The sequence below is a fragment of the Berghia stephanieae genome, chromosome 4 (genome assembly GCF_034508935.2).
Source record: "Berghia stephanieae isolate SIO BIC M18660-M18661 chromosome 4, UCSD_Bste_1.3, whole genome shotgun sequence".
In the NCBI taxonomy this organism is placed as follows: Eukaryota; Metazoa; Mollusca; class Gastropoda; order Nudibranchia; family Aeolidiidae; genus Berghia; species Berghia stephanieae.
In genome coordinates this window covers 18,813,349-18,825,848 of record NC_088363.1, presented here as the reverse complement: position 1 = coordinate 18,825,848, position 12,500 = coordinate 18,813,349, and the positions used below count along the sequence as shown (strand labels likewise).

Here is a 12,500-nt window from a genome sequence, read left to right as displayed (position 1 = left end):
ATTGCTCTGACTTGGATCATAACATTAGGCAAGTAGCCAAATGTTCAGCATTCACCTTCTTCATCATCATCATCATCATCATCATCATCATCATAATCATTATCATCATTATCACCATCATCATCATCAGCAGCAGCATTGAAATGCTAGCAGCGATTCAATACGACCAAACTTCCTGGTGTCCCTTAACAAATAATATAATACAACTTACCAGCTGCCCCCACCTATTATTTTTCGATTATGTTATTATGAACTATTGTCATCACGTGTGTTAAAGAATCGAAACATGACGAATGACCAGTTTTAGGAAAGGATAGACAAAAATAGAAATGGAATAAAGACAAGTTGGGGGGAAAAGTGGTGGAAGAAAGAAATTGAAAAGGATAAAAGTGGTCATGAATGTATTTGATCGTTTCTACACACTGTCATTCCAACATAAAGCCATTGAATGAAGACACTCCTTGCTACCTATACAAATCATCAACAACTCATCGTCTAACAATTATCATAATCATAAATGTCTTAAAGTTGGTTTGCTCAACGCAAGGTCCGTTACTAAAAAGGAAGCCTTAATTGAAAATACTATCTTTGAGAAGGATTTGGACATTTTTATTATCACGGAAAATTGGCTTAAAAACAATGACAGTAAAATGATTCCACGAGAATATAGTTTTATAGCACAGCATCGAAAAACCGGTCGAGGAGGAGGGATTTTTGTTATTCATAAAGAATCCGTTAATCTACAGAAAAGCAAGACGCAATCTAATTACAATATTTTCGAATCTCTAGATATAACCTTAACCTCGGAAAGGAATGATAAGTACCATGTTGTTATAATTTATAGACCTCCTCCATCCACAAGGAATAAACTCACACGCCTCACACATAACCAATTCTATGATGAAATCGACACGCTCGCGTTAGAAACTAGCACAACCAATGGTGAAATTCTTATACTGGGCGATTTCAATATTCACATGGACGATCAAACGGATGCAAACGTTTGAAGCTAAAGGACATTTTAGATAGTTACAATTTAAGACAATATGTAAAGGACAGAACTCATAGTGCCGGCACATCTTAGACATAGTAATTTCCAGGAAGGATTTTAAAAATAATCGACAACGTTGACGTTTTGGATCGCACAATTTCATATCATAACCTGATTGCTTTAAATCTAAAAATTGAATGCAAAACAACCGTGAAGAAAACGATCACATACCGCAAAACAAAATCACTAAACATAGAAACATTTCAAAAACCCATCAAGTCTTTGGAATTACTCACTCTGTTAATAGTTTTGATAATGTTCATGAAATGGTAAATATTTATAATGATTCATTGAAAACTGTGTTCGATGAGCTGTGCCCATTGGTCACGAAAGAAATAACTATTCGACCAAACACAGAGTGATATTGCAACGAGTTACGAACACTAAAACATCAACTCAGGTCTGCCTAACGGATTTGGCGTCGATCCAAATTAGAAATTCATTATCATATCTATTTAGGACTAAAACACCAACGGAACAAATTGATTCTATCATGTTATAAAAAGATATATTCAAAATAAAATAACAAGCGCCTAACGAAACTCACGTGAACTGTTCTCCACCCTGAACAAACTGAATTCAGGATCACCCTTCAAATAATTTCGAGGGCCCTATTGCTACCGCAAATAGTTTCTCTCTACACTTTAGAGATAAAATATCAGGAATTCGGAATGAGTTGGACACAGGAAGAGAGAATAAAAGCACAAGTAAAGGAAACTAGTGCACTTTCAGTCGGAGTAGCATTCGACGAATTTGTAGCCCGCCACTGAAACGGAAGTACTGTCCGCGCTGAGACAATGCTCTAAAAAAAAAAACTAGCCCAATAGATCCAATTCCTTCATATCATGTTCTTTCTAGTGTTTTATTTTGGTTCCCGTTCTCATCTATATTGTAAATGCTAGTTTGTTTATTGGTGAGGTATTTAATAATCTTAAACATGCTATTGTCATTCCCATATTAAAGAAATCTAGCCTTGACAAAGAAGACCCAAATAATTATCGACCAGTCTCGAATCTCACCCTCATGTCGAAACTAATTGAGAAAATTGTTGCTTTAAGGCTTAACACGTTTTTGAATTAACACAAATTATTCTCTAAATTTCAGTATGCTTATCGCCCCTTTTCACAGCACTAAAACTGCTCTTATTAAAAATTCACAACGATATTATAAATCATTTATGTCGGAAAAAGGATTATGTTGTTATCATACTACTCGACCTTAGTGCTGTTTTTTTGATACAATAGACCATACTCTTTTAATTGACAGACTTAAGACACTATACGGATTCGGGGGTACTGTTCTTGACTGGTTTTCCTCTTACCTCTCTGACAGAAATCAATTGTGTCTGTAAATCGACATGACTTCTCTTCTCCTTGTCCCCTATTTTTTGGAGTACCGCAGGGTTCAGTTCTGGGACCCTCATTATTCACCCTCTATATCAGACCATTAGGTGACATCATCTCAAAATATTTTATTGAGTTCCATTTTTACGCAGACGACACCTAACTACTGTTTCCCATCAATATCGACAATCGTCTCAATGTTATGACGGATATAGAAAATTGTATCTCTGAGATTAGCGACTGGATGTGTTGCAATAAACTCAGGTTAAATGAAAACAAAACAGAGGTGTTGCAAATTACAAGACGGGGCCTCGTGGACCTTTCCACGCTTAACCTGAATCTTTCTTATTGTGTAATTCCCATCACTAAAGAACATGTGAGAGACGTAGGAGTTTTATTTGATACCAAATTAAACATGTCTGCCCATGTCACTAATGTAACTAGATCCTGCAATCTTTATCTTAGATATATTGGTGCTATTAGAAGGCTTCTTGATATTAATACTACTTAACTTCTTGTTGTCTCTTTGATTTTTAGCCGCCTGGATTATTGCAATGGCGTGCTCTATGGTTGTGATAATAATGTCATTATTCGACTCCAAAAGATACAGAACAAAGCAGCTCGATTGGTAACGTTATCTAAAAAGCGCGAGCATATTACCCCGATTTTGGAGGACCTACACTGGCTACCTGTAAAGTTTAGAATTGAATTTTAAATACTTACCTATGTTTTTAATTGCTTAAATAATTCTGCCCCTGTTTACCTTCAAGAACTTATCCACCTTTATTAACCCAGTCGAATTTAAAATCTGCTAATTTAAATATCCTAAGGGAACCCCCTAAAATCGTTCGTTTTTCGTGAGAAACCCTTTGACCACCATGCCCCCCGACTGTGGAACTCCATCAGTATTGAAACTAAAAATAGTGAAAATCCACTGACCTTTAGAAAACGGTTAAAAACTGAGCTTATCTATAGGGCATATAATTTGGACTGTTAGTATGTATTTGATTATATTATATTATGTTATCATCGAATTTATGTTGTTTTTAACATGCCAATTATATATTTGTGTATGATACATGATGTATTGATGTAAAACGCCAGTGAGCAATTCTTAATTAGAACTAGGCGCTATATAAATCCATTGTATTATATTATATTATACTTAATAGTAATAATAATAATAATAATAATAATAATAATGATAATAATAATAATAATAATAATAATAATAATAATAATAATAATAATAATAATAATAATAATAATAATAATAATATAATAATAATAATAATGATGCCATTAGTATCTAATCATTTCATCATCATTATCATCATCGTCGTTGTCGTCATTATCACGATCATTATCATCATCATAACACGTACATCATTTCAATCGTTTTTTGTTTTTTTTTGTTTTATTTAGTAGCAGTGTGTCATGGCAGATTCTTAGGGTTACTGGCCGCAAAAGATCAAGGAAAGATTATCTTTATTGACGACCAATAATCAAACGATTACGTTATAAAAAAAAATAATAAAAAACTAAAACTAGAGCTTTTGTATAGCGCAATATCCACTAAATGTGCTCAAAGCGCTTTACAAAGGGTCCCTGACCAACAGCTACACGTAATTGTAGAACGAGACATGATGCCACAATTATAAAAGAATGTAATAACTTGTAAAGTTAATATACATTCGCACGAGTAATCCCGAGCGTTGTTCATTTGAACATATTTGCGCCACACAAAAACTGCTCTAATACAAAAAGGCATGAAATTTGTGTTGAAATAGTACACTTTGCACAGATGACCACCGATAGGTATGCTGTGGTCAGTGACCGGATTGGTGAAAATGTTTTGTTTTTTTAAAAACCTATGTCTCAGACGTTTTGCCATTGAGTAAAGCACTTTGTGCTTCATCATCATCATTGCCTTTTTCACCCTGGGTCAGGGTATAGGCCACAGACAAACAGTTTCCATCCTTCTCTATCCTGAGCCAACTTTTTTATCTCATTCCAGGTCTTACCACTTCTCTGTATATCAGCTTCTTTAATTCTTCTCCATGTTCCTCGTGGCCTTCCCCTTGATCTTCTGCCCTGAGGGTTCCAGTCCAATACTTTCTTTGTTATAGTTGAGTCATTCTTTCTAAGCGTGTGTCCAATCCACCTCCATCGTCTTCTTCCTATATCCTCTCCCACTGGTTTCTGCTGTGTTCTTTTCCATACTTCTTCATTTTTTATTCTATCCATCCATTTTATTCTGAGTAGCTTACGCATGCACCTGTTTACGAAAATCTGTACCCTCCTTATACATGCCTGTGATGCGTTCCAAGTTTCACATCCATACAGTAGGACAGACTTCACGTTTGAGTTGAAAAGTCTTAGCTTTAGTTGGAGGGAGATATCTTTAGTTCTCCAAACTCTGTTCAAAGATGTGAATGCAGCCTGTGCCTTTCCTATTCGTGCTTTCACCTCTGCTTCCGTGCCTCCATCCTTGTCAATTATACTTCCGAGATAGCAGAAAGTGTCTATATCTTCGAATTCTTGATCTTTTACTTTGATCTGCTCCCTTTGACGCGTACCTATCCTCAAGACCTTTGACTTTGCAGGGTGAATTCTAAGACCAATTGATTCCGAGAGGCTGTTTATAATTGTGGTTTTTGCTTGCATCTGGTCCTGGGTGTGGGACAAAAGAGCCAGATCATCTGCAAAATCCAGATCATCCAACTGTGTCCAGGGGGTCCACTGTATCCCATTTCTTCTCCCTTTGGAGGTTTCCTTCATTAGCCAATCAATGGCAAGGATGAACAGGAATGGAGAGAGCAAGCATCCCTGCTTGACACCAGTCTTAATTTCAAAGCTGTCAGTAAGCTGATCTTCATGTACAACCCTGCAACTTGATCCTTCATACATTTCCTTAATGAGGTTTACTATCCTTTCAGGGAGTCCATAATGTGCCAGAATTTTCCACAATGCTGCTCTGTCAATACTGTCGAAAGCCTTCTCGTAATCCAGAAAGTTGACAATAAGAGGAGAGTTCCATTCTATAGACTGTTCCACTATGACTCGCAGAGAGGCAATCTGGTCGGTGGTTGAACGGTTTTTCCGAAAACCTGCCTGTTCGTCCCGCAGTTTAGCATCTGTTGCATTCTTAATTCTCTCTAAAATAATACGGTTGAAAACCTTTCCTGGGATAGAAAGAAGAGTGATGCCTCGATAATTATTACAATTACTGAGGTCCCCTTTCTTTGGAAGCTTGATAAGATGTCCTTCCTTCCAATCCTTTGGGAATATCCCTTCATTCCAGATTCTCTCAAATAGTGGGTGCAGGGCCTCAGCATTTCTTTCCGCATCAACTTTTAGAGCCTCCGGTGGAATCTGGTCTGGTCCAGCAGCTTTCCCCCTTTTCATCTTGTTAATGGCACCCACAATCTCTGCTATCGATGGTGGATCACAGCTAATTGGTAGCTCATTCCTTGCAGGCAAAATTTCTGGCTGGTTGTCTGATGGTGATCTGTTCAGAAGGCAGTTGAAATGTTCCCTCCATCGTTCAGATTGAGCCTCTTTTCCAAAAATAGTTTTCCCATCTTTGTCTTTGACTGGTACCTCTGGTTTCCCATATTTTCCAGCAAGTGTCTTGGTAGTTTGATAAAGGATCCTCATGTGTCCTCCAGTCGCTGCTGCTTCTGCTTTCTCTGCAAGTCTGTTCATGAATGCTTCCTTGTCTTTCTTCACAGATCTTTTGACTTCCTTAGCTATGGCTCGATACTGCTCTTGTGCATCCAGTCTTGAAGCCCTTGTTCGGCTTGCATTCACTTGTTCCTTCCTTGTTCTCCTCTTTTCAATAAGGTCCAAGGTGGTTTGACTTATCCATTCTTTATGTTCCGATTTCTTTACCCCCAATACCTCGTGGCAAGTTGTTATGTAGACTTCCTTGATCTTTGCCCAATGTGACTCTACATCTATGTCCTCCTCGAGCTCAGTAAGAGGTTGGAATCTATTACTCAATTGTAGTTTGAATTCCTCATTCTTTTCCCCATCAAGTGCATTCACCTCGAATTTTCTTCTTGTATGTGATCTGGCCCCGTGTTTTCTGAGTCGGAGCTTAAGCTTTGCCAATAGCAGGTGGTGGTCTGATCCAACATCTGCCCCTCTCCGTACTGTCACATCTTCCAATGAACGTCTGAATCTACGAGAGATACAAAAATGATCAATCTGATTCTCTGTCACACCATCTGGTGAGACCCAAGTTGCTTTGTGGATCCTCTTATGGGGGAACACTGATCCTCCAATCACCAAACTGTTGAATGCACAGAAATTTGCAAATCTCTCACCATTATCATTCATTTCTCCCATGCCATGACGTCCCATGATACCTTCATAGCCTACGTTATCCTGTCCCACTTTTGCATTAGCATCTCCCATCAATATGTTGATGTCTTTCCTTGGCAACTTGTCAATGACTTGTTGTAGCAGACCATAAAATGTATCTTTGTCCTCATCTGTTGCATCATTTGTTGGGGCATAGATCTGTACAATGTTCATGCTGATCTTCTTACTCCGTGTTGTAAAGGACGCCATGATGATCCTTTCTCCGCATTGTTCCCATCCTCTCAGTGACTTCTGGGCAAACTTGCTTAGAATTATTCCTACTCCCTGTGTATGAATCCCGTCCCCTCTCCCTGAATATAAAATCTTCTCCCCAGACTTGAGGTGTTTCTGTCCGGATTGTATCCAGTGGGTTTCGCTTACTCCAAGTATATGCAGCCTGTATCTTCTCATCTCAGTCACAACTTGAGAGCTTTTTCCTGCTTCATACATGGTGCGAACGTTCCACGACGCAATTCGAAGCTGCTTGTTTGGCGAAGACGTCATCGGGTCAGCAGAGTCCTTTCGGCTTTGTCTGTTGTCCTTCATAAATTCTGTAATTCCAGAAACTCTTCGGTCGCCCAAGCTAAAAAAAGGATTTAGTTTGTCTGTCTGTGTTTCTGTAACGGTTTGAGTTTAACGGAAAGGGGTGTTAACCCTTTGCCAACCCCCAACCTGGAGGACCAGGTGACTCAAAGATGGGGGAATCACACACCATTAGTCGCCTTTTACGACACGCTGGCTTGGCGTTGGGCTATTCTTGACCCTCTCAGTTGAGGGACCCCGGACACCACACGGGGTACTTTGTGCTTAGTGTAACTCATTTTACTCAGGTATGACTGAGTACTTGGCTGATGCGATGGACCTTTGAAAAGTAATAGGTGACTAACAGGCCGACTTGCATTATATAAAATGGATGTTTTGTTTCAACTAGTCTGCCAAAGAGGGGATTTTTTAAAAGGGCTAATTTGAAGAGCACCGTTTGTTGAAACGCCCTATATCATAGAATCAGGCCATTAGGTGAATGAAAATAACCGATTAAGGGAAAGCTAACAATTTTTGTAGCTCTTGAGCGGTACTGTGGCATGCGGACGTGTACAAAATTTGCAGGTCTGATAACCTAAATTGTTATGGGCTTAGCGTTGTAATGGAAATACTCTCAAACCAACACAAAATATTGTCCATTACAACAATGTTAAATCAAATCCATAACTGCGTTCGGTTATAATAATAATAATAATAATAATAATAATAATAATAATAATAATAATAATAATAATAATAATAATAATAATAATAATAATAATAATAATAATAATAATAATGAACAGCGTTTATCTAGGCGATTTACAATTACAGTTCTACAAGATAACAAGGACATGTAACAACAGTACTAGATCTACTGAAATATGATTAAAATTTTCAAATGTGGTTGTTGTAACGTAAAAAGGTAATGCCTTCAGTCGTGATTTGAATGTTGTCAATGAATAAGAGCATCTCACATGTGATGGGAGAGAGTTCCGAAAATGGGGACCTAAAATTGGAAGGATTGCTCACCTATCTGTCGAAAGGTTTTAGATTTGACAAAAATTGAATGGTCGTTATTTGATCTCAAGTTTCTGTTTGGGACAAACACGTTCTAAATGTCTATAATATTATATGAAGAAAACGAACAGATCTTCGTTTTCTTCTTCGTCGATCGTTTGCAGGTTGGGAACGCAATAGTTAAGTTGCTACTAATTACAAGTAACATAATATAGAATCATTCGAATGTAATCTCTTTTTAAAGAATTTTTTTATTGAAATTTTAAACCTAATCAAAGCTTGCAATATCTTCAAACTTGAGATGTCTTATCGACCACTTCATCATGTGTATGTCTCTTCAGCTCTACAAAGGTCATTGGTTCTTGTCCCGCTCTGAGCGGTGCATAGTTGAGTCCTTGGAAAAGGCTCTACACTCATATTCTCATCGTCATCAGGTGTAAAATGAGTGCCTGGCCTTTAACATCAGTCTTTGTCGGAAAAGAAATTGTATTTTTGCCTAACAGTCAGGCGTCAGGTGTCGTCCTATATGTTAAGGGTTGCTGATGGCGAAGGACCTCTTGTAAAGCGATTTGAATAGAAGACGTTAAGTGGATATTGCGCTATATAAAAGTTCAGGTTTATCAATAATTCTTCAACCTTTGATTGAAATGTATTGTTTCTTATCCTAATTCTTATGCGCATTACTAATATCCCTAGGTTATACGACAATTGGCTTTTCCCTTATACGACCTGATGCCGAGGGATGTTTCTACCCCCTTATGATGAGGCCAGAAATCCATCTTATGTTCGCACTGGCTAGTCTCCTCTCCCTTACAGTCACAGTAGTTTCCAATATTTTCTTGTGTGTACACGCTAGAAAACAAATCAACAAGATTGCGGCCATTCTCGTTGGCGATCAAAGACAACAACAAATAGCGCGTCTCGAATTGAAATCAACAATAACAACTGTGTCTTTAGTTGTTCCCTACGTGTTGATGAATTGCCCTATGTACATACTCATGATGTACTTCTACTGTGACTACGAGTTTACAAAGACCATAGAGGCTTTATGGACTATCAATGCTTTATCGTCACTCGGTCTTGTCAATAGCCTCATCAACCCGAGCATCTATATTTGGCGATCCAGCCAAATTCGGGATGAGCTCAGGAAAATGGGCCGTGTATTTGCCTCTTTTTGTCAATGGGCAAACAATGATTGTCTTGGAACAGAAGGAAAAAGAAAGAATCAGGATTGTCAAAGACCAGATCGAACCTCTGGTGGCACAATAAGTACCGTAGTGGGAAGAGAGAGAGACAGGAGGTCGTGGATATGAATCAACAATTGTAGAAGAGACCAATCAAATCTGCTTGAAAAAAAAATTACTTGTGAACATCAACGATGACAGGGAAGTGTGTAAAATTTGAGATTTAAAATGTAGTTTTCTTTATTTTGACACCATTTATATGTGTCAAGGGAAAAAAAAGTAAACTCATGAAATTGTTCAAATAAAAACAGAAAGCCAAATCCGAAATGACAATGGTCTCGAGGACGCTACTACATACAAATTACTGTTCCTATTCTTAGACATAATAGCCCAGTTAAGGTGCCAGTGTTAGCATTTATTTATTCTGTTTGTTCCAAAACAGACTACTTTTTTTAAAAAGTTGACTTCTTTGTTTTGATAGTAAAATTTGAACTTTTAATATGTGTTGTATATCAATGTTTAAATAATACGCAATTATTGCATTCTCTCTCTGCTATGAATGCCAAATCATGAAGGAATCTCACGTTTTCAGATATTGCGTGGAAAAAAAATTATTTTAAAACGGGGTATTGAACGTCCCCCAAAGATCGTCACAATTGGATTCAACAGTCTGATGTCACGTCGCCCAGCAACGGCGGCCATCGTGGTTCTAAACAGAGAAAATCGGTACTTTTTATTCTTCATGCTGGCGAGAACTTTTTATATGTCTTGTGATCAGAATGTGTAAAAGTCAAAACATGATCAGATTTATAATGATTTATTTCCTATGCATACGCTTTTATGCTCGTCGGAGAAATATTTCATAAGGGCGTCCGCCATCGTTCCGATAGGTTAGAGCCAGTTACTAAGTTACCATGTCTCATTACGAGGGAAGTGACGTTGCAACTGTTGAAACGTACTGGATCATATGATTGGATGATTTGTTAGGCCATTACGCATTGTCGTAAGCACACATTCTTTGTCCCGATTCATGAACTTCATAATCCACATTTGAATACAAATGAGAAAACCAATTCTTGTTATTGTTATTCTTATTATTTCAGAAAAGTAGTAGAAGTGGAAGTAGTAGTAGTAGTAGTAGTAGTAGTAGTAGTAGTAGTAGTAGTAGTAGTAGTAGTAGTAGTAGTAGTAGTAGTAGTAGTAGTAGTTTGTTTGTTGGTTGCTTTAGGTCTCTTCCAACACAATTGAGGTTATATGAGAGACCGCTGAAACAAAAAAAACAAGCAATCTAACAAAAATAGTACAAATGTCAATCAAAATCATAACCTAAAGATATCATAAGCTAAATTATAAATAACCAAGAACAAACAGGCAGAGGATTTACAGGAAAAAAAATATCCCCTGTCAAAAATACAATCACAAACCAAAGAAGCAGGATAGGCTAGTAAAGAGAAAAAGAAACGACATCACTATCGGATCGTACAACCATGCGAACATCATAGGTATATGATTCAAGGGTGATGCTCCCATCCAACCACCCGCTAGTAGTAGTAGTAGTAGTAGTAGTAGTAGTAGTAGTAGTAGTAGTAGTAGTAGTAGTAGTAGTAGTAGTAGTAGTAGTAGTAGTAGTAGTAGTAGTAGTGGGTAGTAGTAGTCGAAGTAGTAGTAGTAGTAGAAGTAGTCGAAGTAGTAGTAGTAGTAGTAGTAGTTGTTGTTGTTGTTGTGGTTGTTGTTGTTGTTGTTGTTGTTGTTGTTGTTGTTGTTGTTGTTGTAGAAGTAGTAGTAGTATCATTACATAAAATCACAAGAAATCAATGACAAAAAAAAAATCAACTCTTAAATCCTTTGGATGAAATCAATTTTAATACTAAAATCAACTTTGTTTTCTCAACTAACAAAACCATTTCCTCCTGAGATCTATAGACTGAAATAACGATTGTCATTTGTTAACACCATCATAAAACAAGTTCGAAAGAAATATCCATAAACGTTGAGACTCAATTAAATGGAAGAAATCAGAGAAGTAAACAACAACAAAATGCAAAACTTCCTCCAGAGAATAAGAAGTCTACAACAGTTCATAACAATATTTTCATAAAGATTTTGAAAACCAAATCCAAAATTATGGGGCAAAATATTGGAGCACGGAAGATATAAATAGAGATTCCGCTTTACAAAATTGAATGTATTCAAATTATCGTGTTAAATGCTATGTGGACACAAAATAAATATGGCAAATAAAATCATTAATTAATAAATAAGCAGTCTCTCATTGTCAAACTTAGTGTTAAACAAGTAAAATATCCACATATTAATATATCACTTCTTTTCCTGATCACCCATTACCCGCTATGTCAAACTAGTTTTATATCACAGAAGAAAGGGAATGTCAAAAAGTGAATTTATAGTGATTAAATGATCATTAATATAAACTTTGGGGGTTTTCACAAACGATAACTATTAAAGTGAATAAAAATCATAAACTTAGCTCAAGATTAATATTGTTGACTATAACATAATACCATTTAAAAACCAAAGCGAAAGAAAAAGTTATGAGCAAAAGACCAAGATGACGTCCCCTGTGATCTTGGCTTGACGACATGGAGAGTTGGACAAGAGAATGGTAACAGACCGGGAAGAATGACGAGCCATTTCCAGTAGACCTCTTATGAGATGGCACTGGAGAAGAGTAATGTTATTTCCAAACCATAATTCACATGTACAGAACCCCATTCCATTCATATATTTCAAGATGCTGTGCTGTCTTTAAACTAACATTCTAATAGGAAAAAAAAAAGTTCATATCAAATAAAGATTAATAATTCTTTTAGTTCTACATTATGTTTGCAAGCGTATTATGTCATATAAACCTACGACTAGTTTGGCATAAAGCAGTGCGATGTGTCTATTCATCTAGAAGTAATTTTAATCATAGCTTTGTCATCAGGTTACTTGGTTAAATTCTAAATTATTTTTTAATTTATTTTTTTCAATTACTAAAAATGTCCACCA

At 36.9% G+C, this 12,500-nt stretch overlaps 1 protein-coding gene across 1 annotated transcript in view; it reads left to right on the top strand.

Moving 5' to 3' along the window:
- The window catches only part of LOC144971713 (uncharacterized), a 14,767-nt gene extending 5,150 nt beyond the window's left edge, over window positions 1-9,617 (top strand). The window contains exons 4-5 of the mRNA XM_078912789.1: window positions 1-28; window positions 9,001-9,617. The exon at window positions 1-28 is cut by the window's left edge and continues 156 nt beyond it. Of these exons, the coding sequence (XP_078768915.1) occupies window positions 1-28; window positions 9,001-9,617 (645 nt within the window). The remainder of the gene's footprint in view (window positions 29-9,000) is intronic.
- The last annotated feature ends 2,883 nt before the right edge of the window (window positions 9,618-12,500 follow it).